Raw genomic sequence first — 27,139 nt, 5'->3', positions numbered from 1 at the left:
AAAGGTCTTTTTTTGTTATAAAAAATAATAGTTCGTCATAAAATTTGGTTTTCTTATCTTTAAAATTGGCTGCTCTACAGCAGTTTTAATATTTAGCGGCTGGCCAAAAAAAAGCGGATAAGGAGCGGTCTGACTGCTATGACTAGAAAAAGTAATTTTCTCTAATTACATGAACCACCAGAAAAAAAGTTTTACGTCTCTATCTGTAACAGGAGCCGAGAAAGAGGGGGGGTCTGTTAGGGGGTTAAGTAGGGGTACAGAAGTGTAACTGCCTATTTTTGCCGGTTTTGGTGCTGGAAGCGCCAATTTTTTTTTAACTGAGAATAATATCTTAATAAGTTGTAACTATAAACAGTGAAAAAAGGGACAAAAAAGGATATTTTTTAGGCCTTTTCAAAAGGCAGTTTTGAAATCCCGGTATTTCATAAAAAAAATTGGAATGCTTAGAGAATGGCTTGGAAGGTGAATTTAGGTGATCTGCATATTTCAACTTAAACACATAAGGCCTAAGATATAATATCTCAAAAATCTTTTGTCAAAGTTTACTCTACACCTAGCGCTGGCGATTTCATTTTTCACAGGTATAAAATGCATTATTTTAGAAAACTGACTGGCGCTAGGTGTAGAGTAGACTTTGACAAATGATTTTTTGGATATAATATCTTTGGCCTTATGTGTTTAAATTGAAATATGCAGAAGAGCTTAAAACCTGCACATTACTGAGATATTATTAAAACCGCCGTGCTACCGTTATCTGTTGATATTTTACATGCCTGGCGCTAGGTCGCCAGTAGAGATAAAGAGCTGAAATTTTGTACATGTATTTCTAGGCCCCTAAAGTAACTTTTTAAGTTAGCAGAAGAATGAAATTCGAGAAAGGGTATTTTCATGAAAAGATCTAGTATTCATGCTTTTACAAATAAAAATAGGTTTCTCAAATTTTACAGAAAAATCAGTTTACATATCTTTTAGTTTTTCTTTCAGATTTTGAGAAAAATATGTAAGAGTTGCCATTGATTTTATTAAATATTTTGTTTAAGTATAAAAATCTAAATTTATGATATCTAGTTTTGGGTTTAATGAACAAGTTTGATTGATTGCATACATTTTTTTTCTCCTTTGCCGATGATGTCACATAGGAAGCGCTGGAAAGTGTCATGTGTGACGTCATAAAAATACGTCCCTCCTTTTTAGACGTATTCTTATGACGTCCCACATGACACTTTCAAGCGCTTCTTCCATAGCTTTAAGGTATCTAAATTTTATTATCCATTGTGTTGTCAGGGGAAGTAATAACAACCGAACAAATCCTGTCAGTAGAAAAGGAACACTCAAAGTATTAGGTAATATATTAGATAACATTTTGTTTATATCAAATCAAAAATACTAGTAGTAACTTGGCTAAAATAAATAGAGAGAAAGAGAGGTTTAAAGACTAAATTTCAGTAATAACAAGAATGACAACATCCATGAAAGCGAAGCTCTTAAAGGTCAAAAGAAAATTAACACTTGTAGAGAGTCAGAACTAAATAAGCAAAATACAAATGTTTAAAATCTAAACAAAATTGTAAGTAAAATAGAAGATACTGTTGAAGGACATAATTACATCTTAGGATAAAGATGCTTCGCTAATAAAATTGTACCTTGTTTTTCTATTAATCATTAATCTCAATTAGGGTTGGGCCGGATATCCGGCCATTTTCAATATCCGGCCGGATACCGGATATTGAAACTATCCGGCCGGATATCCGGCTCTATAATTTTTTATACTTTACATCAAAATCTCTGCTTTTTAAAATCTTAAATGGCTATAATTTTCTTATTATTGAAGCTAGAAGAACATTTTTTCTGAATAAGTTTAACTTTATGTAAATTTGTATAAGATTTCTGAAGAAATTTTTTTTTACTACTTTAATATCTGGTAATTTGGCCGGTTATCCGGCCGGATATCCGGTAATTTGGCCGGATAACCGGATATTTGCCGGATATCCGGCCGGTTACCGGATATCCGGCATTTAAAATCAGCCGGATATCCGGTATCCGGCCAAAAAAGTATCCGGCCCAACCCTAATCTCAATGCAAAGTTTTAAATCGGTAGGATAATTATAACATGCCTAAATTAATAAAAAGAGCCAACAATTCCATCACAAATTATGGATAGCTTTGCTTTTATAAATCAGGAAGTTTCATTGTTCACTCTCGAATCTCAATCCTCTGTTAAAAATTAGCAACAGCATTTTTACATGATGTAATTGTGTGTACACACATGTTCCAAACATGAACACTCAATGGTGCTCCTACATGTATGTATACCTGTACCCAAAACTGCGGGAAAATTAAACGGGAGTTTACTCAGAGTTTGTCCTAGCTCTGCTATGTTAGTTGCGTGACGTTTATCGAATATGCAATTGTTGTAAGTACATTTACATATAATTTCCTTTTGTTTAAATAGTAACCTAAAAATATAATAGTTAATTCATATAATTGTTTAAAAGATTAATCCGGAGGTCAAAACTTTTAATTTTTATATTATATCAAGTATTTAAGCAGAAAAGGCTGGGTCCCGCCAAAAAAATTGGATAAATCGCTGATCTGATTATCAGCTGTTCTATTTCTAAGTTTGATTGCAAAAACACCACTCTCTCAGTTCTCACTGCAATTTTATAAACTGTTATCGCCAGTTTTATCTTCATCACAGATTTAGGGTATAATCCTTACATATTAAATTAACAGGATGTATGTATGTCTATGTGTACCAAAGGATCTAGCTAACCACTGAACCAATATGGTTCTCATTAAAAATGTAGCTTCTCATAGGTCCTGAGAAGGTTTATAACTATTTAGGGGGAAGGTACCACCACCCTCTCTTCTAAGAGAAATTACACATATAAATAATGACCCTCTCTAAAAAAGCAAATGCCTTCGGGGGCGTAGCCGCTAGTATTTATATTAACGTTTTCTTAATCTTTGGTGACTTTTATTGAATTTTAATTTGGTTGTTTTTACAAACATTTCAACCTCTAACTATAACCTACAGAAGGGTAAACTTATGTATCATCATTGGGGATCATTTTATTTGTCATTGTCGCATCCCTTTAGATCCCTAGTTAATTGTAAACCCGCAAACCACTACCTATGGAGTAACGTCACTGTTTCATGTTTTTTTTTGTGGTTCTTATTCCATTTAAACCTGTATTTTAAATACATTTTACTAGATCAGCAAAAACAATCAACTTGGTTGTTATTACATAGATCATGGATAATTTTTCAGTAAACTGTATTCCAGAGGGGGCCGGGGGGTTGTGAAACTCCCCCCCCCCCCCCGTCCCCCTAAAGTTTCTTTTAATCATGTGAAAGATATAGATATAATGATTGGTTGGTATTAAAAGAAAAATGTCCACCATTGTGTTGTCTAATTCCATTTTAATGGTAAAAGTTAAAAAGAAATATAAGCAAAATAATTTTGAATGTATCAAACGCGTGTCTTAAGTTAAAGAGACAAAAATTTGCATTTTATCTGGGGGCGGGGGGTATAACAATTTTTAAAATCGAAAAAAATATTTCTAACACCAAAACTCAGTACCTTAGGGCCAACAAAACTGGAATAAACACAATATTGTTTATCTTATTTTTCATGAAAAAGGATGAAAATGGTGAAAATGTGTCCTTGATATTGGATGTACACTGCTGTGACTGTATGCAGTGTGCTTACTTTTAAATTCAATTGGTGGATTTATTTTATAGCAATGATAATTATTTAGAACTAAAGCTATTTAAGGGATCTTAAAGGACAAGACAATAGATGATAGATTTATCTACACCCGCAATGATGATAAACTAAATTACCCCTTCTGTAGTATAAAAGTATTGGTTAAAAAGTTTAGATCTACACAAATTAAATAAAAGTCCCCAATGTGTCCGAATCATCAAATGAAATAGTGCAGTTCTAACAAGATGGGTACAAGATCAATTTACAGTCCAATTTTACCCTTTAAGAAAGGTACAAATGTATGATTCAGGCTATACCTGTATTCAAGCCAGCTTACACCAAAAACAAAATTAATTTAATAATATCACGAAACCTAAACGTAGTTTCAGCTGTCGTTAGGGGGAAATTGCAACATATAGTAAAATTGACGACCTCTCCATTTGCTTCCCAAATATTATTTAAGATTTATTCCACTTGTTGATTATACCTGGATTCAAGCAAACAGAGTAGAAAACTATATGACTAACATAAAGATTCATTAAAAAGCATATCCAAATCATTTATATCAATAGTTTATTGCTTTGGTCCAATTACTTATTACATAGATAAACTAAAAAATCTTGAAAAATTAAAACATTATTTTTTTAAGAATATCTTTAAATAAGATAGAATACGAATAATCTAAATTTTTTTTTCAGTACCTACTCAAGAAATTTCTGTTAGCTTTGTACCTGCTCAAATGTCCGTGGGGAAGGAATACAGGTAGAACTGTTTCACCAAGTTGTATGGTTGCTACGCAAGTATGATCATGATATATTGTAAAAATGTTCGGCAGCTGCTCATTCTGAGATTATAGAGAAAAAGAGAACACAGTAATAGTGTCTGACTGATTATGACGTAACAAAAAAAATTAGCCAATGAGAGGCCGTTATTGACCAATGGTAAAATTTATAGTGGCCTCTCATTGGCTAAATTTTTTTGTTACGTCATAATCAGTCAGACACTATTACTGTGTTCAGAAAAAGATTCTTTCACACAAAGTGCCTGTTGATCAATGATAACCTTTCATATTTTGAAATAATTAAAAATAAGTGGGGTAGTGTTTATAAAATTTTCTTTGCCTAGCTCCTGAAAGTAATTCTTAAACATGTGGGGCTTCCTTTTACCCACTATATACTACTCCTTCTTATTTTAAATTATTTCAAGGGGGAGGGACCAAGGGGTTACCAGTCTGGTAGGGAGAGGACATTGGAATTATTTCATTAGTCCCAAAAGTCTTCTTAATCTTAACAGCCGTGTGCACTTTTCCTGAATTTTGATTAGTTGGTTCATCTAGTTGAGTGTCCTAAAGTCTCAACCGCTAATTGTAATCTAGATAAGGAGTAATTTTTGTTTATCATAATTGTAGATGTACATTATTTGATCTTTCATTAACCTTTTTTTTAGATTAGAATGTATAACGCGAGGGGGTTACCCCTCCCCTGCACTGAAATGGAAATTCCAAGATGGTACAATACCCCTGGGAAATATAAATGTGGTAATTATTATTTTTTCTCGTATTCATTCGAATCCGGTGGATAGGAACCGGTTCTCATCAATACGAAAAAACTATGTCTAGCACCGAATTATATCCAGCTTTCTACGAATATAAAAATGTACAATCATAAGATTAAAACCAGTTTTTTTAGCCGGTGCCTTCGGCACCTCGGGGCTAAAAAACTAGTTTTAATCTTATAATTGTAGATTCTATATCCGCGGAAAGCCGTTTATAATACGTTGCGATAAATAACTACTCTTACATCACATCTAAGGGGGGGGGGGGCTAAGTGTCACTACGGGTTCTTAACCTCTCCACGCACCTTGAAACATACTCCACGTCTTATAATTGTGGTGTAAAGCGTGCATTGGTCCTTTAATTGCAAAACCTTTGGCTGGAAGTCCTAACTTTGCATGGTAAAGATTTGCACATGTTTATAGCCAAGGCGTTATCTATAACATAATGTCATACAAAATGGATATAATAAACGTGGATGTCAAGAAAGGGATATTTTAACGTCAATTTAAGTTGATACTTTAGTCCTCAATTATTAGTCAATACTTTTCTCCAGTAGTTGGGAAAAGGATGGGGTAAAAGGGGTAGATGGCAGGTATCTTATATTAGCCAGCTGTAAGACTATTTTTTAGAGTTAGCCGAAATATAGTGCAACATCCAAGTATTTATATATCTATTCATAAAAACTATGTTGACAAAAACACTTTTGTACCATGTAATAGGACAATAATGCCTAATTTCTATCATTTATAATTGTATTTTTCATCAGTTTAAAGTAAAAAGTAAATTTTTTATTAAGAAGCGTAGCAATTTAGAATATTAAAAAAGAATAATATTCTTTTTGTTTGATTGCACAGTAAATAGTAAGGAATTTCGGTATTATCCTCTTTTTTTCAATATTGAAAATTTGAGTATCCCCCCCCCCCCCACCCCCCCGACAGCGAACTATGAACTCTGGCCGCAACGCTCGGCTCCCTAGCCTAGAACCTAACCTAACCTAAAATAGTTGTTCGTCGGTAGTCGGGGGGGGAAGGGTACAAAATTGAAAAAAAAATTTCTAAGAGGATAACGCCGGAATTTCGGACGGACACATGGAAAACATTCGAAACCGAATAATATCCGGTGGATTAGAACCAGTTCTCAGCCATACTGAAAAATCATGTATAGCTTCGAATTGCAGACAATTTTCCACGAATATTAAAATTAAGAACCATATAATAAATTTTGTTACCTCAAGCCTTCGTCCCCTTGGGGCTAACAAAGAAAGATTTTAATCTTATTGTTTTTTAATTTTAATATTTATAATATAAATTTATATAGAATTTATGCAATATCTTATTAATTCAGTCATTAAACTATACCGTTTGTTTTTTCAGTATGGCTAAAAACCAGTTTCAATCCAGCAAAAAATAATCTGATTCAAAGCCATATTCATTATTCAAACCTAAATTGTATTTGTTTAAGGCCGTGTCTAAGAACAGTGAAACTCTGTCAACACTAAACTATTCTCCAAGAGCTGTAGATCAAGGTACAGGTATTTGAAAAGATTTTATAAATAAACATTTAGTTCCATTTGATTTATATTTTACAATCGGCCCTTAGGTGCACTTAAAAGTGGGGTAGAAGTCACCTTCCCTCTTCAATATTAGTTTTAAAAAAAGAGAAAACGAGAGGTTGTTATTTTTTCTTTAAGGGTAGCCAAATCTTTTTAGTTTTCACTAAATAGTATTTTTTATGTTTTTTTTAAGATCTCAATAGCCACCTTATCGAATGATTTCTCTACTTTAGAGAAGCTTCACATAGGTCACGGGCATGTTAAAAACAAATGGAAAGATTCTGACCCTATTATGAATTTGGCCTTTAATTTCAGGAAAGGTTTTACAATGCATAGCAGAAAATGATGCTGTAAACTCAACTATTCATACGGACGTTCAATTAAATGTGTCATGTAAGTTATTTTAGGTAAAGCAAAGCTAATCTACAAGCTTGCTAGTACTTACATATATATAGAAATAACAGCGGTTTCTCTCAAAGTACTTAGTCGATCACAGAAATATTTAAAAATTAATTGAAAATATGAGGGTTGGAGCTGATTTTTCGTACGCTTAATAATTACTTTAGGTTAGGCTAAGTTAGGTTATATGGATTAGTCCCGCAGGGGCTAGGGAACTGCAGGGGTTAGAGATATAGGGTGGATTCTTTGATATAGAGCGCTGAAGGGTTAGGGCCCTCTGCAGGGGCCATAAACATATATCTAAATTAAAATAATAAGTGATAAGGCCCTCAAAGGTCCATTTATAGTTCTAAGTTAAAACCGCAACAAACCTCCTAATACTCTACATAAAATCTAAAAGAAACTCTAGTGACGAAAAAGTTTAAAATAAGAAAAATTGGTCACTATAAAAGTTGAAAACTTGAATTTTTCAAACTCATCGATAAAATATTTCTTTTTCTCTCAATATAAATACAGTTATTTTGGTTGGTTGCAATTCATCTGAATACTTGTGATAATTATATATTTAATCTCATTTTTGATTAATTCATTTATATATAATTTTGTTTTCTTTATAGCGCAGTTGTTTTTTATTCAGGGTATGTCAGTACGTCTGTACTTTAATTGATAAAAAGTTACATGATTGTAGAGATTAGACGTTCTGTTATTAAACTGTTCCTTTCTGATGTGCCCTGTATAGTGTATAATTACTGTATCATGGTTCACTGTTATTTTTTAATCTAAAATCATAACTGTATTTGGCTATTTTGAGCTAACCATGGGAAATTTATATGCTTTGGTTCTTCTGGCTGTCTGTATGTAAAGCACAAAAAAAGATCAAATTTCCAATGTGTTATTCATTTTCAAACATAGTTCCAAAAAAGATTAGATTTGAGACTAAACTATTTCTTTTCTATCTTTCCTCTTTTGATATTCTTATGAGAAATGTTCTAAAACTATGCATTCCATCCATTTGATTATGCAATTAATTCCAACTAAATATTTCATCACTTGCGAGGCTTTTCTAAATTTACTATAACAATAAAATAATCAGGTTAGAATCGCTCTATCGATTACAAACATTGTATGAGGATGTCGTGTAATAATAAGGTTAAATGTGGAGTAAATTCGTCCCTTTTGAACAGGTTGAGTTTTTTAGCCGTTTCAGATTATAGAACGGCAAGATTTCAATATTTAAAATGGCTATTCCTAAAATTCATAGGCTTAATTTTAAAATCGTGGTATTTCAATCATCACATCTTAAAATATAAACGTCAAGATATAAAGATAAGTAAATTTAAGTTGAATAAAATTTCGGTTTTTCATTTAAAAACCATGGACGTCGGTTTCCCTTAAATTGCCTATTTGACCAAAGAAACAGAAATTGAAAATAAGGAGGAAATAATTTTTTCGTGTGCTTCATTTAACTTAGAGTTAGATAAGGTTATATTGGGAACATGAAAGCCGTGCAGGGTTAGGGCACCGCAGGTGTAAGCTTTGAAGGTTTATGGCCTCTGCAGGAGTTAGGCATAGGAAAAAAACTGAATGCAATTGCCTTATTTTGAATTTTTTTTTTAAATAAGACGGTTTGGGGGTCTTTGCTCGCAAGGTAGTTAAAGGGAAAGTGGCGCGTCGCACCCCTACATTTTGTGTATTTTTGCTTTAAAATCTAGTTTATTAAGCTTCGCCGTCATGGATATTGTTGTCACTTATCTAAATACTCCTTTGGCGGATTTTCAACTTTCTTAGTGCAAAAACTTCTCCTACAAACTAAAAATTTTTCATTAAAAACTTTAAAAAAGAATAAAATATCTTTTTACATAAAGGGTAATAATCAGATGTAACAATTAATAAACTTATTTGAAAATAAGCCTCGTGTATCAGTAATTAAATCATGTAACTCGTCAAATGGATGAATAGATATGTAGAATTACTACTGAACCGATTAGATTCTCAATTTTAGGGAAGATTCTTAAAAGTCTTTGAATGGTTTTAGACTATTTAATTTTTAGATTTAAGTATTTGGCCGATTTTAGGTTATTTATCTGCCTTTCCCTACCCCGTCAAATACAGAGCCTCTAGATGCTAGAGGCCCACCCGATAGTCTATTTATAAATTAAAGGATAAAAAAATTGTACATGTGCCTCAATTGTTTTAATAATCTACCAAACTAACCTTCAAACGTATATGGTAGCTTCGCTTCTAATTTTTATTTGTATATATTTAGACGTTCCTTCCGTGGTGCTAACACTAGGCTCAAACATTAAGGTAAGTATTTTTAAAACCAACCTATATAAAGCTTCCCTAGAAATACTATTTTCTAATTTTAAATTATTTCCTTTTTCATTAAATACAAAAAGTTGGGGTACGCCGAAGAAATCACTACAGGACAAACCAGGGGCGTCCAAGCTTTTTCATTTTTTTTTTGGGGGGGGGGGTAAAAATTTGTAAATAAAAATTTTGGGGGTGCCAACGGCTCATTTTTTTTTGGGGGGGGGGTATTCCTTATATCATAGAGGTGATTTTTTTTATTTCGGGGGGGGGGGGTAAAAATTGAAAATCCAGAATTTTGGGGGTGGCTACGGGTCCCCCAAAATCATTTGGGGGTGGGGGGGTAATCACCCCTTTACCCCTTGGATGTCTTTGGGACAAACTTATTAGTTTGACGAATACTCTCAGGGACAAACCTACTATGAAACAAACCCTCTCGGGGGACATCTCTCAAGTAAAACATTCTAAGAGGAGGCTTCTTATAAGTTGTGAGGTTCTTTTTAGCTATTTTGGGAGAGTATTCAAATACCATCCAAATATAAATTCTCCTGACAAAATTGTCTTTAAGAATTGTATTGTAGGGTGATAGGTTGATCTATCCCTCTCCCCAAACTTTAGATAAAATTAGAATGTAATCTAATCTGGAAGTAGGTAAACAAGATAAAACTAAAGATTTTAGTATGAAACCTTAGTGACAAAGATATTGAATATTTTATTAAAAAGCAACCAAAAAAACATCATTATTTAGCGAAAATTTATTCTTTGTTTCAAGTTTATAGAATCTGTTCCTATAAAAAGAATATTGGTCTATTTTATCAAAAATCTACTAGTTAATTTCTGTATTACTTTTCCTTTTTTCTCATTATTTTTTTTAATCTACCCAATGCATTTTTAACTCTCTTTTTAAAAGCAAAGCTTTTATACAATTATAGCTGGTCAATACGTTCGTAATGGATAGCTCTTATCATTAATTCATAGAATTGTCATATCGATTTCAAACCTGACAGTGTGATAACTTTTTGGATAATTTAGAAAGCGTAAAAACTTTATAATCGTTTTAGAATGTCCGTACGTAATTTTGAAATGTGTTGATTTTAACCTTTTAACAACATTTATTTATGTGATAAATTATCCTATTTATCTTTTATTTATTTTTGGAGATTTGACATCAATTACAAGAAAAGAACAATGTTATAAGCGAAGCATCTTTACAAGTGTTTATGTTCGTTTGTCCTACCTGTACATAGCTCCGCTTTTATGGATGTTGTCAGTCTTGTCTTTAGAACATTCCACTTTTCTGGTAGTGTAGAAACACCAGCTGGAGATCCTATTGTATATCTTATTTCACTCTACTCTACTCTTTCTATTTTCTATCTACTTCTCTAGTTCTGTATGAACACTAGCTTGAGATCCTATTGTATATCTTATTTCACTCTACTCTACTCTTTCTATTTTCTATCTACTTCTCTAGTTCTGTATGAACACTAGCTTGAGATCCTATTGTATATCTTATTTCACTCTTCTCTACTCTTTCTATTTTCTATCTACTTCTCTATTTCTGTATGAACACTAGCTTGAGATCCTATTGTATATCTTATTTCACTTTACTCTACTCTTTCTATTTTCTATCTCTACTTCTCTATTTCTGTATGAACACTAGCTTGAGATCCTATTGTATATCTTATTTCACTCTACTCTACTCTTTCTATTTTCTCTTTATACTTCTCAAATTCATACACACCTTGCTTCAACTTTATTTAGACTTATAAGTATACAACTGTGTCCTATAAATCTTACAATTTAAGCTGTAAAAAGGATTTTGAGCCAAATTTTCTGTAAAAGACATAACAGAAAAAAATATATACTAGAAATTAGCAGTCAAAATTTCATTATAATAGCCTTATATCGTTTATATGCTCACAATGACTTTTTAGATCCAATATATTGTGGAAATAATGATGGCATGTCATTAATGACCTCATTTACCATACGATATAGTTTCCACAATAAAACTATATTTTCATATTTGTCAGGGTACCATTATTTAATGGAAGGAGGAGACAATGGACTGTAAATTACACCGATACCCAACATTTTTTAAATACGTTATCTTATTCCTGCGCTCAATGACGTTGGGCACTTTTAATGAATTCTCATTGGTTGGTTCTAGACTTGTATTGTTCAACCTTTCCAACCATTCATTTTTATCAACAGAAGGAGAAAATTTGCCTATCATTATCGGTGATGTTTATAGATTTATCATCCATTGTCTTATCCCTAAAGATCCCTGCATTATTCTACATGAATAACTAGCGGCTACGCCCCTAGAGGCCTCTAGTGGCACTTTAAATGTTTTTTTTTAAATACGTTACCTTTCTATGTTGCGTTCAAGTCTTTACGATACCTATCTATGTTGTTTTCAAGTCTCTATACGTAAAAAAAATTCGGTACAAACATACAAACACACAGATAGATAAATAGACATCCTGTTACTTTAGTATAAGGATTGTTTAACCTAAACTATGTTTAAGCGAGGTGTGTCCTTCCATTACTGTAATGAGACTTCTCCCAAACTCAACTAAATGTATTTCAACAGCTCAACAAAGCTGAATTATCAAAGATAGGGACTTGCTTTCTAAAACACTAAATAAACACTTATCATTTTTTGTTTTGATAACACTCTTTTCAATATGGCTTCAAAACCGACAAATATCCGCAGGATTAGAACTGTTTCTCAGCCATAATAAAAAATCATGTATAGCATCGTATGACATACAATTTTTCACAAATATCAAAATAAAAGTCATAAAACTATTAACAGTTTTGATAGCCCGTACCTTCAATTCCTCAGGACTAACAAGACTTGTTTTAATCTTATAATTTATAATTTTAATATCCTCGAAAAGCTGTTTATAATACGATGCGATAAATAACTATTCTAAATAAAGTCTACAAACTTTATACACAAATTGTTAAAACCAGCACTAGAAAAAATCTTTTAGAATTCATATTCCACACTCTTGTGTTCTAGAACTCTTAAAAGTTTACCCATTTTAGACACTCAGAAAACTAGGCCCAATTGGCCATTTTAAAAGTATGGCTCTTTATGGCACACAATAACTATTAACAACTATTAAGCTACTCAATAAGTTGTTCGTGTCTGTAAGTCGGCTGGATGCTTGGCGAGTCTATTATATACAGTAGTATGGTTTTTGTTGTCTAAAACATAAGATTTCAATAAATATTTAACCGATTGAGTTCTCCCTTTTAGAGAAGCTTTACAACGGTCCCGAGCTGGTCTTTTATTTTTAAATTTGATATTTTGGATGGTTTTAGGCTATTTTCTACCTACGCCTTACCCCTTTAAATACACAGTCCCTAATGTTAGGGGCGCAGCTTCTAGTAATATAATTCCCTGATCCTTTCCCTCCCCTTTACACCACTTTTTCCTTCTACATAAAAAATGATTAACATTTTATAAAAAAAAAGTAGAAAAGTAAACCAGGCCACCTACCAGGCTCGAAAAAAGGTGACTTTTAAGAATAGACCTTATTTGTCCACCTTATTTAGGCTATGATAAATTCACTGAGTGAAAAAGTCTGATACTTCTTAGTTATTTATTGAAATATATTTATGTGAACATGGCACCCTCTTCAGTCTAAATGACATAAATCATACATATAAATTTAATTCTAATCACAAAGATTATAAAGATAATAATTATTGTTTAGCTACACTTGTAATTTCTTAATCTATATATTTTTCCAGGGCAATATAGAAGAAGGAGATGACGTCTACCTGTCCTGTTTAATCAAAGCTTTTCCGCCAGTGTACAAGAATGTTTGGTATTTCCAGGTAATTTGAATACCTAGTATATGGATAGATTTTTTCCATAGCCTAATCTTACGTTGCCTATACTCAGGCAAATAACCTCAAACCTGCCATGATCCAATATTAACCTTTCCATAGAACTATAGGACAATTATTGAGGCAGTTAAATAGATTTTTAGGTTCTTTCACTCAAATCTATTTTTTAGACCACCTAACCCTACTACATTCCTTATGTCTATTTTAAAAAAAGATTATTTCTAGCCTCTACGGGATTCTCTAACCTTACCAGGCACTATCCTTATATGGTCCTATTCTTTGCCTAATCTCTAAAATAAACATAAAATACATTATTAAAGTTCGTTTAAAATTCCATGTATGTCTCAATTTAAAATCATAAATTTGAAGCATACAATTTTTACCTTCTAAGTTATTTTTTTGTGTCTTTGACTTAAGGTATGCGTTTGATTACTTTTACCTAAGTGTTTAAATTTTGTACTGCAAAGCAAAACTATTTTGCCTCTAATGTTTTTTTAAGTTATAGGGTAGATTTTCTTACTTGACATTATACCTGACATTGTTTTACTAATACCATTTCCTTATTTCATGTCTGTTTATATTTTATATTATTTTCTTTCTATCTACCTATTACCTATATGTATATTACCCTGTCCCGTTTTAGAAAAATTTTGTTAAAATTTTTGCCCCCAGCTATAATATGGTTTATTTATGCAAAATAATGACCCATGCAAAATATTTTTTCTGTAATGCAAAAATTGCGATGGTACAAGCACTGCAAAATTTTTTAAATTTGCAAAAAGACCTGTTTTTAAAGCTCTTGTACCATCTCAATTTTAAAGATTTTTACAAAATTTCAATTCTAGTGTGTCAAAATAAACCTGAAATTTACCCAAAAAAATGGGGGCAGTCTTAATTCTAACATATGAAGAACAAAGGTTTAGCAAGTAATCTTTCAAAGTAAAAATTGCCATATTTAATACACAAATAATAGGGTTAGGCCGGATTGGATGGATACAGATATCCGGCTGATCTATAATTCTGGATATCAATTATTTAGGTTTATATTGACACACTAGAATTGAAATTTCATAAAAATCTTTAAAATTGAGATGAAACAAAAGCTTTAAAAACGGTCTTTTTGCAGATTTTAAAAAGTTTGTACCATCTCAATTTTAAAGATTTTTACGAAATTTCAATTCTAGTGTGTCAATATAACCCTAAATACTTGATATCCAGAATTATGAATCAGCCGGATATCTGTATCTATCGATTCCAGCCCAACCCCATTATTTATGTATGAAATCTGGCAATTTTTACTTTGGAAAATTACTTGCTACACCTTCTTCCATTATATGTTAGAATTGAGACTGCCCCCATTTTTTTTGGTAAATTTCAGGTTTATATAGACACACTAGAATTGAAATTTTATAAAAGTCTTTAAAATTGAGATGGTACAAGAGCTCTAAAAACAGGTCTTTTTTGCAAATTTTAAAAACTTTGCAGTGCTTGTACCATCGCAATTTTTGCATTACAGAAAAAATATTTTGCATGGGTCAATATTTTGCATAAATCAACTATATTATGGCTGGGGGCAAAAATTTTAACAAAATTTTTCAAATCCGGGACAGGCTAATGTATATCTATTCATTCAAGTAAAATTAGACCTGACATTGTTTTGAAAATACAAATCCTTATTTCATGTCTGTTTATCTTTCTTTCTATCTACCGATTTCACTATAAGTCTTTCTATCTATTCAAGTAAAATTAGACTTGACAGTGTATCGCTAATACCCAGGGATAAGGGATGGGAAACGTAGGAAAATATTATTTCAGGCCTATTTCAAGCCTAGGCCTATTTCTAGCCTAATAAACCAGTTTTGGGATAGCGCAGTGGTTCGTATAAAATGCTAATGAAAAAGCTGTGTGTGTGTGTGTAGATAAAGTATAGAATCAAATTCAGGTAGCTAGTTTAAAGTAAAAAACATAACTTTTTATAAACCTATATATTAATGGCTTTTGTTAAAATGAAGTTTTTTCTCTCCCAAAATTTTTTATCTTTTACTTTGGTAATTTGAACTGTCAGAAAGCTATCGTTGGGTTTCCCTCAGACAGATTTTAGTTTGTATTATTTGCATTTTTATTAATGAGTAAAAATTTTATTTGAAAATTTCATTGCTAATTAGAATTCAAAATAAATAAATAAATATGCACTTGGGTAACATTCTATCAAGTTCTTTGGATACTATGCTGTAATGATATATCTGTACTGTGTTGTATTGTACAAAAATTAGGGTTAAGATGTTGTATCACTTCCGTACTAAATTTTTAAAATTCAAAATACAACATCTAATTTATAAACTACCAAATGAAAATTCGTAGCTACCTTCTTTCCAAAAAAAATAATCCCGTTAATTTTGTTTTTTCTATATGGCCCTTTTTAATGTTTAACTCTAAGCAGATTTAATAATTAAACTAATGTGATCTAACACCATTTATATTTATTTTTTCGTAGCAGACGAAATCATTATTTTTTCAAGAATTGTCTGCTTCTAAAATTTCCGCCATCTGTGATTTGGGCTTGTTTTGTATGAACCAATCACCAATTGGCGCCGCCAATTGGTGATTGGTTGATACAAAACAAGCCCAAATCACAGAACACTATTGGTTTAGAGCGGTAGCCAATATGAGCCGTCCGCCAGTAAGGTCATTAAATTAGGCAAATGGTAAAAGTTGCATGATCCCTTTCAAAACCAGGCCGAGACCTAATTTATGGTCAGGTTTCCTATCCCTCATCCCTGCTAATACCATTTCCTTATTTCATCTCTGTCTATCTTTCTTTCTATCTACCTATTTCACTATCTTTCTATCTACTTATTTTATTATCTGTCTATCCATCTATTCAAGTCAAATTATACCTGACATTGTATTGCTGATTCTATTTCCTTATTTCATGTCTGTCTATCTTTCTTTCTATCTACCTATTTCACTATCTTTCTATCTACCTATTTTATTATCTGTCTATCTATCTATTCAAGTAGAATTATACCTGACATTGTTTTGCTAATACCATTTCCTTATTTCATGTATGTCTATCTTTCTATCTACCTACCTATTTCTTCACTATTCGTCTATCTATCTATTCAAGTAAAATTAGACTTGACAATGTACTGCTAATACCATTTCCTGTGTTTATCCTTATTTTCTGTAAATCTATCTATCTATCTATATATCTATTTATCTTTCTATTTATCATTCTATTTAGATTATGCTTGAAATTTCCAGTGTCTTTCCTTATATTCTGTCTACATATCTATCTTCCAATAAATCCATCTATCCATATACTTATGGATTTTTTTGTATCTTTATTAATCGTGTATATTTATTTATCTGTTTCTTGTATTTATCTATTTATCTATCTTTTTATGTGTTTATGAATCTATAAATGTAAAATTAAAATGTTTCTTTTTTGTTTCCCCTGAATTTTTTTTCTCTTTTTTGTATTGGCGGAAAATCTCTTAAAAGTTTTAGTAAATATTGTATGCAAAACCTATTAAATTGAAAGTTGAATTGAAAAGACAAACAAGGAATAATAAAATAGGGTCCAAGCTTCTTATTTTTTACATATAGCGAAGCAATTTCATAGTTTGTTTAGTCCGTTTGTCAGTTCAGCCATAATTAACTTCTATAATTATGGTCGGACTGTCCGTATGATGGAATTGTTCCATCAATTTCAAACTTTCCATTAAATATCAACTCTATCCTATATATTTATTATTATTTTACTAATATGATTATCCTATTCATATGATTTTAAAATAATGATGCCTAGGACAACAAGGTTCAATATTGTAAGCAAAGCATCTCCGTAATCCAATCCTTAAAATGTAAGGACGTCCTTAAAAGTATCCGATATTTAAGCAATGTTTCAACAAATTTACATACAATTTTGTTTTACATTATACATTGATATTCTGCTTATTAAGTTCTGACACTCTACAAGTGTTCATGTTTGAGCTTTATAATGAAAATATGTTAGGATATCATGATTTAAATGCTCTTTTTATCATATTATACTCTACTGTTGTTCTTAATTTGCAAATTTAGATTATATTGCACTGTCTATGATATTTTATATCCTTGTTATAGTATAAAATGTTGACAAAGTAGGTGGAAATCTTATTTTACTTACAGTTTTTGTCTAACAATATTTAGAAATTTCTTTATATTCTTATCTTGGAAAATACAGCAAATTTTCTATATTATATAAATTGTTTTTAGAAAATCTTGAATTTTTTTTAATAAAGATTTTTACACTTTAGGGATGTTTTTCTTAGTCTTAAAAATCATATTTTAATCAAGCTAAAAAAGGGTGGCAACTCTTAGTCATTTGTAACATGTTTAGCTTGTTTATTTGAAACTTGTTTATATATAAATAATATGTCAGTAATGGCCACTTTTTAAAAGACATGCCCAATTAAACATATTTTTATTTGTAGGGTGAAGCTATTACTACTGGAGGCGAATCCTTCTCATTTCATGACAATAATCTGGTTATTAGAAATATTTCAAGTGATGCCGCAGGTAAAACTCAATTTATTAAAAACCAACACCTATTCAAAGGGGGGTGGATACTCCCTTCTATACCTACCTTGACAAGGTTCGTGACACCTTGGTACACCCCCATAAACCAGATAAGGTGATATTCAGTTTTAAAACTTTTTTAACCTTTTAATACTAAACAAAAATTGAGGGTCGACTTTAGACTCCCCTCTCCCTCTATCCTCTAAGTGCGTAGCTGCGTAGCTGCTGCTTTAATATCAACTATTTTAAAGTTTTTAACCTTGTTTTATTTATAATACACAACTCTAAGACTTGAAGATAAAAATCGGTTTTAACAATCATTTTTAATTTTAAAATATAGAATTCAGACATAAGATAAGAAAAAATATAATCGTAGATACTTTAAATAAATTTATAAAAGAAATAGTCACAAATTATGTTGAAACTTATCAATAGGATGTCAAGATGAAAACTTATTAACTACATATTTAGGTGAATATTCGTGCAGTGCTACAAATATAGAAGGTTCTGGACGTAGCAATATTGTAACCATTAATGTAACATGTAAGTATTTTAGCCTTAGAGGGAACAAGGACTATTAGGTTCAAAAGTAACGAAGTAAAATAAGTCGAACAATTTAATTGGCATTTTTTTAAATGAAGTTTTGACAATTATCAAGAGCAAAGCTTACTAATATTTGATTAAGGACGTTCGACCGAAAGACTGTTAGCAACTCTGATCTATCATTTAATAATGATGAAATCATCCTATAGATTTCAAACTTTTCATGAATATTCCTATAATATCTAGATACAGTTTAGACAGCCTAGCAAAAGTAAAAGAAATGCTGTCTGTGTGTTTTACCGAAGGATATCCGTAACTGCTAGTCCGATATAGTTCTCTTTTACAATATAGCTTCTCAGTACTGGGAAGGTTCCTAAATATTTTGAGGAGGGTATCAACTCCCTCTCAAGAGAAATCGTCCCTAGATAAGAAATACCCTACACAAAAAAAATATTTTTTTAAATTAAAATTAAAAATGGAAGTATGTTAGTAGTTATTAATATTCGTTTGACTGTTTCATTGAGCTTTACTTTTATGAAATCTGTCATCCTTGTTATGTTTTTAGATGTGCCAAAGTGTAAATTAAAGAAAGACACGAAGGTTGTGAGAAAGGGAGACAGGAAGGTGTATTCTTGTCCCATAGTGGCTAATCCTGAGCCTTCTAATTACAGGTAATTTAATAACTTTTTGCAAGGGGGGTGAGTTATAACTTATTGCCCCCTCTTCTGCCCTTCCAGAAACTGTTAGAGATATCAAGGTAATCTAAAAGCAAAGTAGCTTTGAATTAAAAAAATGATTTTTATCGCCGAAGTACCGAAAAGTGTATTATTGTCCTATAGTGACTAATCCTGAGCCTTCTAATTACAGGTAATTTAATAACTCTTTTGCAAGGGGGGTGAGTTATAACTAATAGCCCCCTCCTCTGCCCTTCCAGAAACTGTTAGAGATACCAAGAAAGCAAAGTAGCTTAAACAGACGGATTAAAATCATTAAGTACCAAAAAGTGTATTCTAGTCCTATACTAGCCTTCTATATGTATGTAATTTGTTAACTCTATTGCAAGGGGGGATCCCCCCCCCCCCCCTCTGCCCTCTCAGAAACTATTAGAGATACAAAGACAAACTAAAAATCAAAGTAGCTTTGAATCGAAAATAAGATAGATTGAAATTATTTTCACCGCCGTGGTATCGTTATTCACACTTAAAAACGGTAATAAAACGGCATAGGAGCATTTCTCTTATATTTCAGAGACTCAACACAAATAAAGAACAATAAATATCCTATTCTATATAAATTGTCCTAAAACTACTGGTTGAAGGTTTTTAAAAGTGAACAGATCCTTGTGTATTAGGAAAAACAAAAGCAATAAATATTATTTTTCCAAATGTTTTAAAATAGTTTTTATAGTAATTTTAAGCATTAAATTTAACATGAACATCTGGAATATTCTTGAATCTTTTTTTTTATGAAGTAAAATTAAAGCACTCACTGAATTACCAAAACTGCCAAACTAAATTTCCAGGTTGGGTTTTAGTGTTCTAACAATGTAATTAAAAAAATAAGGATTAAAAATTGCTCAAATATACAAAACTCATATGATAAATCTGGGATGTTTTAATTTATGATTAATTTGTGCTTTACCTCAAAGTGACTAACGAGCAACGAAACTATTTCCCCCTTTAACTTTTAAAATAAAGTGGGGGGGGGTGTGGTTATTTTTTTCCTAAAGCTTAACCACTGCGGGGAGCCCTAATCCAGCTTGGTTTATACGCGAAGTACCTTAACCCAGCTTGGCCACCTTTACCCAATATAACCTGACCTAAAAAAAAAACAATTACAAGAAAAATTGATCTCGATAACGCACTTTGAGGCAAACCATAGAGAACCATGTCAATAATCAACTATAACATTTATTGGAACAAATATATCCTTTATAAACAATTATTTATTTTAGATCCTAAATTTTTTTCAAAATAAGGAGTTTATATAAGTCAGAGTACAATTATTTCCAAGAGTAGCGCAGGAATGAACACAGTAATAGTGTCTGACTGATTATGACGTAACAAAAAAAAATTAGCCAATGAGAGGCCGTTATTGACCAATGGTAAAATTTATAGTGACCTCTCATTGGCTAATTTTTTTTGTTACGTCATAATTAGTCAGACACTATTACTGTGTTCCGCAAGAATTCATTTAATTCAAAGAAAGTTTAGTATATTTCATATTTGTCACTATTAACTAACAAGAAAGGAATAGCCAGATTCCTAAACTTTTTCTAAGGTTGTGAAATATCAGTTATTTAATAGAGAGACCCTAGACAAAGAGTTTCTGCGCTGATAAAAAAATGTTACTAGTTATATTTGTAAAATATTTCAAATGATATACATTTATGAAATATTTGTTGAAATATCAGAACACTTTTGGTTTGAACTAAATTCTGCAGTAGACAAATTCATTGTTTATATTTCACATCTCACTTAAAATACACATAGTTATAGGTATTTTAATAAAATTTTTATTTAATTTTCTGGCAATTTAAAAAAAAATAATAATAAAACTTAGTCCTGAATTTAAATCTAAAGAGTGCATAATCTTTTTCTAAAAATTTAAACATGTATTTTCAATTAATCCTAATATATAAAGTAACAAGTTTTTTTGTCTTAAGCTTAATATTTCAACTACTAAACCGATTGAGTTCTTCATTATTAGAAAGATTTACATATTTTAAGGAAGGTTTCAGGCTATTTTGTAAACTCCTTCCAAATCTTCATTGATAGGGGCGCAGCCTCTAGGGTTACTAAAAGTAGGACACAACTATCATTTCTCTTACCTTTGCTGTTTCATTTTCATCCATTTTCAGTCTGATGATTCATCAGCTGATTATAGCACAATGAGACAAATGAATGACAACTTTAGCTTGATAAAAAAGACGACCTAATCCTGTTAAGGCAGCAAAATTGCTATTTCTTGCCTGTGTATAAAAGGTTTTCGCTTCTGAGTAAAAATTTAATGTACATATATGATAAGGTCTTTTAGAACATTGGTTTTAATGTAAATTAATGAGACCTTGACTAAAACAAAGTATTTAAATACAATTTATTATAGAAAATATTAAAATTATTCTAATTGTATCTAATTATTTTACAATAGTTTGTTAACGTTATATAGATAGAGCTTTTCTAAAACTAAATCTTTCTTTAACAAAACTATCGTTTAAGGCTGCCACATCGTTATGTTAACATGTTTAGATTAGATTATCAAAGAACGTGTCCTAACTTTTGTGATTTTTTTAAAATTAGCTAGTCGGTGCTTTTAGTGAATAGTAGATGTAAAATGATTCATATAAATTAGATATCCTATCGTTTTTTTTGTAGTCCTCTTATTTTTGAAGTAATTTAAGTTTTTTTAAATAAGTTGGTTTTAAGGTACTAAAACGCAACAAATAAAGAAGAAAATTGCCAAAAAGAAGAAAATTATGTACAAAAAAAGTAACCTTACTTTTAGAATTCTGTTGAGTAATTATTGAAAAAATCTATTTTGTTGAAGCACGGTGAATTAAAACTTTGAACTTTGGGAGCTCGTCATAAATGGGTTTTAAAAAATCACAAAAGTTAGGACACGTTATTTAATATGTTTCTTTTCCATTATTTTTCAAGTTTCCCTTCAACAGATATAGTTATTCTTGTTAATTCATTCGAGTTTTTAATGAAAATTGAATACAAATTGCAATGAATTGTAGTTTTCTAAAATTTAATCAAATTATTGACTAAGAAACAAAAAGAGTTTTCTATTTTAGTTGAAATGAAAATTCATATAATTTTGTAATATATACAATTTGTGACATGTTTCATCTCTTTGCAATTCCATAGTTTCAATGCAAGATATAATATATATATGTATGTATTTCAAATATAATTTCAGAAAGAAAAGAATTAATAAATTAACTTATGATTTCTAATGATCTGTGTTTTACAGAGGCGTGCAGAAGGAGAGTAACACTAATATTTTGTCTCTAATAGACCACCCTAAAGCTCACACACCCCACGATTTTGTGATATCAAAAATCATAAGGGGGTATCAAATTTTTTCCGGTGCGCTTTGCTTACACCCCCTGGCAAAACTAACTGCACGACATTGTCAAAACTCTTTTTGTCAATTCATTCTTTTTGCTAGAGCTTGGAATCGAATGTAGTTGTTTTCGCAAGTAATAGATGTTGTCTTCATTATTGATAATATCGTATTTAATATGGTAGAAATTAAAAATAAAGAAAGTTCAACAAATACTATAGATAATCAACCATAGCATCTTATTTTCATTGGCAAGCACAATAAAAGTTTCTTATTCCTTTGTTCCTAATATAAATTTTGAAAGATATGAATAGAAACAGATAAATATAATTTAAGAATGGAAAGTTGGGAGAGAAAATTACCAAAATTGGGAATTATGTACAAAATATCATATATTTAAATATTCATTTGTGAAATAATTCAAAGCAAAGGTTTAATTACATTTCTACTCAGTTAGTATTATGCACGTACTACTTAGAAGTTCTATGAGGGGGGTAAAATTGTGTTTACCCCCCTCAAACATTGAATTCCCTCATTTTACCCCCTCAAACCTTCCAAACCCCTAATATAACCCTTCTCAGATTAAAAGCTTGAACGTCCCTGAAGTATTATATCAAATTGTATAATTTTAGAATATCTAAAAAAAAATTTTCTTATTCTACTAAAGATTATACTTATGTAAAATAATCAACTGTTCACATAAAACAAATAAATCCTTAATATATAAATGAATCAATGAATTTGAAAAAAAAACCTGCAAATACTTATACTTCTTAAGGATTTTGCTGTTAATAGAATTATTCAAATTGCATAAACATTTTAAAGTATAAAGCCGCAAACCAATCTGTGCATGGGACCAGGGATCTAAAGGGATAAGACAATGGCCGAAAAACCTATATACCTATGATGATGCACAAAATTACCCTTTATGTAGCGTAAAATTATTGGTTGAAACGTTTAAACTCTCAACTTAATGAACCAACCAATCAAAATTCAAGAAAAGTACCCAAAGTCGTTAAGCTTACGAATAAGAAAATATTATAATAAATGTACTCTCCCTCCGGCCTCCATGGCATGGAACACAGAATAAAAGGATTTGTAAATGGGTCTAAAATTAACTTTAGGAAATTAAACTTTAATGGTTTATTGCCCGTTTAAACATGAAACTAAATTGAGATTATGGAGAGAAAACGAAGTAACGGGTTTCATCGTATTTTCAGGTAGCTTTTGATAGGTTATTAGGTTCATGATTTCCCCGCAGGGTTAGAACCCTCCGCAGGAGCTAGAATTAGGAGAAAAGCTACTATGAAAATACGACGAAACTTTATTTTTTTTCTCCATAATCCCTGAATTGTTTCCTTGAATTGAAAAAAAATTAATTATTCGAACATTAGGATTCCAAAAATGAAATATTAGGAACTTTTTTATAATGATACACATTTCATAACATTCTTTTATGTCAGACTAGGTTAATGATGAAAAGAGTTAAAAAACTTGTTTACTAAATATAAATCATCCCTTACTCCGTGGTGCATATACAATGCATAATTTTTACCATGTGTCATTTCTAAATACATTTTTACAACATTTTTGCAATTCAAAAATTATTTCATTCAATAATTTTTTGTTGAAAAAATCTTTCATTGTGGAGCATAGCTTTTTTACTTTTTTATATTTAGAGGATTTTAAAAATTACAATTAAAAAATACATTTTATAAACATTATATTTACATAAAAACGACAAGCTTTAGGTCTTTATATTATACTAGCGGCTTCGCCCCTAACCTCCAGGGCCTTTGCCCCAAGAGGTTTAATCAAACCAATTTTTCGTATTTTAGATTTAAAAGAAAAATTTAAGAAAAAAATTTGGGGGGGGGAGAATTTTTTTTTTTTTTTTGGGGGGGGGGGGGAAAGGTAGTCGACCCCACTATTTCAATTTTAGTTTTAAAAAGAAATTTTATTTTTTTTAGGGGGGGATTTTTCATTTTTTAGGGGGGTTTGGGGTGTCACTGTCTTACCCCCCCAAGAAAATAGTTATAAACCTTCATGGGACCTATAAGAAGCTACCCTGTAAAGGAGAACCCGATCGGTTCAGCGGTTAGCGAGATCCCTCGCTACAAACAAACAGACAGACAAACAGGCAAACAAATAGACAAACAGACATCGTTCTACTTTGTATTATAGATGTAAAAAAAATACATTTCAAATCATTAACTTACTTAAATTTTAATTGTAACAGCAAATTGTGAAACAAAAGGAATTTTTTTTTGTTTGTTTAAGTATTTGGATGTTAGTGTGCATCAAGAATTATATCGTCATCAGATTATTGGAACCCAGTATTAGTGTCGGACTGATTATGACGTAACAAAAAAAATTAGCCAATGAGAGGCCACTATGAATTTTACCATTGGTCAATAATGTCCTCTCATTGGCTGATTTTTTTTGTTACGTCATAATCAGTCCGACACTATTACTGGGTTCGATTATTGGAAGACATTTAGTATATTTTACGGAATAGGGAGTGTAGCTCGCCTTTACCTCGACCTAGTGACGAACAAACCCTAATTAGTAGGAAAGCTGCGTGTTAAATCATGAAAGTTTGTATTGAAATGGTCTGTTAATAGTTCTAGGCATCTTGAATACTTAATTTCCTCTATTAAAACTCAAGACAACCAATGCAATCAAGGAAATTATAGACATATAAGTTGTAAGCTTTTCTTATATATTTATTATTAATAAAAGTCAAATTTTATTTATTTTTATTTTTTGCTTATATCAAATCTATTTCTTATTATTAAAAGCTCAGAAATAAGCTCAGACCATTACAATTTTTTTTGGAGTAGAGTGGTACCAACCCTTCGAAAATAGTTTTAACCATTACATAAACAGTAGATTCATTCCCTGAGAAGCACAAACTAATTGTTCCATCGGTTAGAGAGGTATTAAGCTTTAGACAGACGGATGAAGAGACAGACGTTGTTCTACTTTGCAGCATATATAACTGACTTATTTTAGATGGAGTTTTGAATCTGGAGGAGTTGTTAAGAACCTGGTGACAACGTCTAGCACCCCAAACATTCAGTTCATTCCAAGTTCAGATTCAGGTGAGACCATAGGGTGTAGTAGGGTGTCCTCTCCCCCCTAAAACTGTATTATTACACGTATATTACGGGATTAAGATCTTTAAATCTTTGAATACCAGCCAATAACGTCGGAAATATTAACACAGCCAAGTTACTACAAAAGAGCTGGAAGCAATTTTCTAGCAGACGAAAAAGGTCCCACTGCTGGAACCAGATATTTGTCTGGGTCATACAACTATACTCATAAATTTATTGATTGAAATGTAATGATTTATTTTTTAGATTTTGGAACCTTGATATGTTGGGCTGAGAATAGAATTGGTGTACAGGAAAGACCATGTCTTATTCAGCTTGTACCTTCAGGTATGGTAGAAAAACAACTAATAGCAAATAGTTTACATAATAAGACCGTTGGTGCTTCCATACAAATTAACTTGTTGAGCACTCATACCCCCTTCCCTTCTTATTTTTTAAAATAAACCTTTGTTTTATTCAGCTTGTACCTTCAGGTATGGTAGAAAAAAGAAATTATTGATGGACAACGAGATTTAGTAAGCAAATGCTCATTAGTTATTAAAAAGTAAGAGATACTAAAAAAATCGGAGAAAATCACGCAAGAATGTTTGTCTTTTAAAGCTTGACCAACGGACCTATGGACGAAGTAAATTATATACTGGATACTATAATACTAGTATAGGGAATCTTCACCAAAAGCCAGAAACTCCACCGTTACACAAAGAGACAAAGTGTTTAAACTAATTTCAAAAGAGGTGGGCTAAATGCATTCAAATACAGGGTGTTTCAATAGAAGCGTTTTTTTCAAATCTTAATTATGCATAGAAAATATAACAATTATATAAAATGCTTTATATATTTGGAAAACCTATTTTGGGACATTTATGTTTCAAATATTTGAAAATGATTTTTTCAATAAATCATGCCTTAAAAACCGGTTTTTCCAAGGGCCTTATTTTTGAAGATTTAGGAATTTCAGGTTGTGGAAAAAATGTTCACATTTTTAAAATTCAAATTGCGCGGCTTGTATTAATAGTAGAAAAACGCCATGCATATCGTTAGAATTGTCATAAACTCTATTTTTTTGAAATATAAGTGCCATTTTTGTGCTATTTGTAGTTTAGGAGCTACGTTGAAAATTGTGAGAAAGGTTGAAAAGTTTTAAGTGAGTTGGAACATTTTATCACGTAGCTCCTAAACTACAAATAGCACAAAAATGGCACTTATATTTCCAAAAAAATAGAGTTTATGACAATTCCAACAATATGCATAACGTTTTTTTACTATTAATACAAGCCGCGCAATTTGAATTTTAAAAATGTGAACATTTTTTCCACAATCTTTAAATCTGTAAATCTTCAAAAATAAGGTCTTTGGAAAAACCGGTTTTTAAGGCATAGTTTGTTGAAAAAAATAATTTTTAAATTTTTGAAACATAAATGTCCCAGAATAGGTTTTCCAAATATATAAAGCAT

At 31.1% G+C, this 27,139-nt stretch overlaps 1 protein-coding gene across 1 annotated transcript in view; it reads left to right on the top strand.

Annotated features, from left to right (window-relative positions):
- The first annotated feature begins 1,287 nt into the window (after positions 1–1,287).
- LOC145324200 (uncharacterized) overlaps positions 1,288–27,139 on the top strand; it is a 47,219-nt gene continuing 21,367 nt past the window's right edge. Inside the window, exons 1-12 of the mRNA XM_080166821.1 lie at positions 1,288–1,343; positions 4,408–4,471; positions 5,156–5,246; positions 6,726–6,789; positions 7,132–7,209; positions 9,482–9,522; positions 13,294–13,380; positions 17,871–17,955; positions 18,427–18,498; positions 19,064–19,169; positions 25,582–25,670; positions 25,932–26,012. Coding sequence (XP_080022947.1) covers positions 4,449–4,471; positions 5,156–5,246; positions 6,726–6,789; positions 7,132–7,209; positions 9,482–9,522; positions 13,294–13,380; positions 17,871–17,955; positions 18,427–18,498; positions 19,064–19,169; positions 25,582–25,670; positions 25,932–26,012 — 817 coding nt within the window. The 5' untranslated portion in view covers positions 1,288–1,343; positions 4,408–4,448. The remainder of the gene's footprint in view (positions 1,344–4,407; positions 4,472–5,155; positions 5,247–6,725; positions 6,790–7,131; positions 7,210–9,481; positions 9,523–13,293; positions 13,381–17,870; positions 17,956–18,426; positions 18,499–19,063; positions 19,170–25,581; positions 25,671–25,931; positions 26,013–27,139) is intronic.

The sequence above is a fragment of the Acartia tonsa genome, chromosome 7, assembly GCF_053477335.1.
Source record: "Acartia tonsa isolate MP-2025a chromosome 7, ASM5347733v1, whole genome shotgun sequence".
In the NCBI taxonomy this organism is placed as follows: domain Eukaryota; kingdom Metazoa; phylum Arthropoda; class Copepoda; order Calanoida; family Acartiidae; genus Acartia; species Acartia tonsa.
The sequence above is the reverse complement of the archived record's forward strand: the minus strand, read 5'-3'. Positions and strand labels throughout refer to the sequence as shown.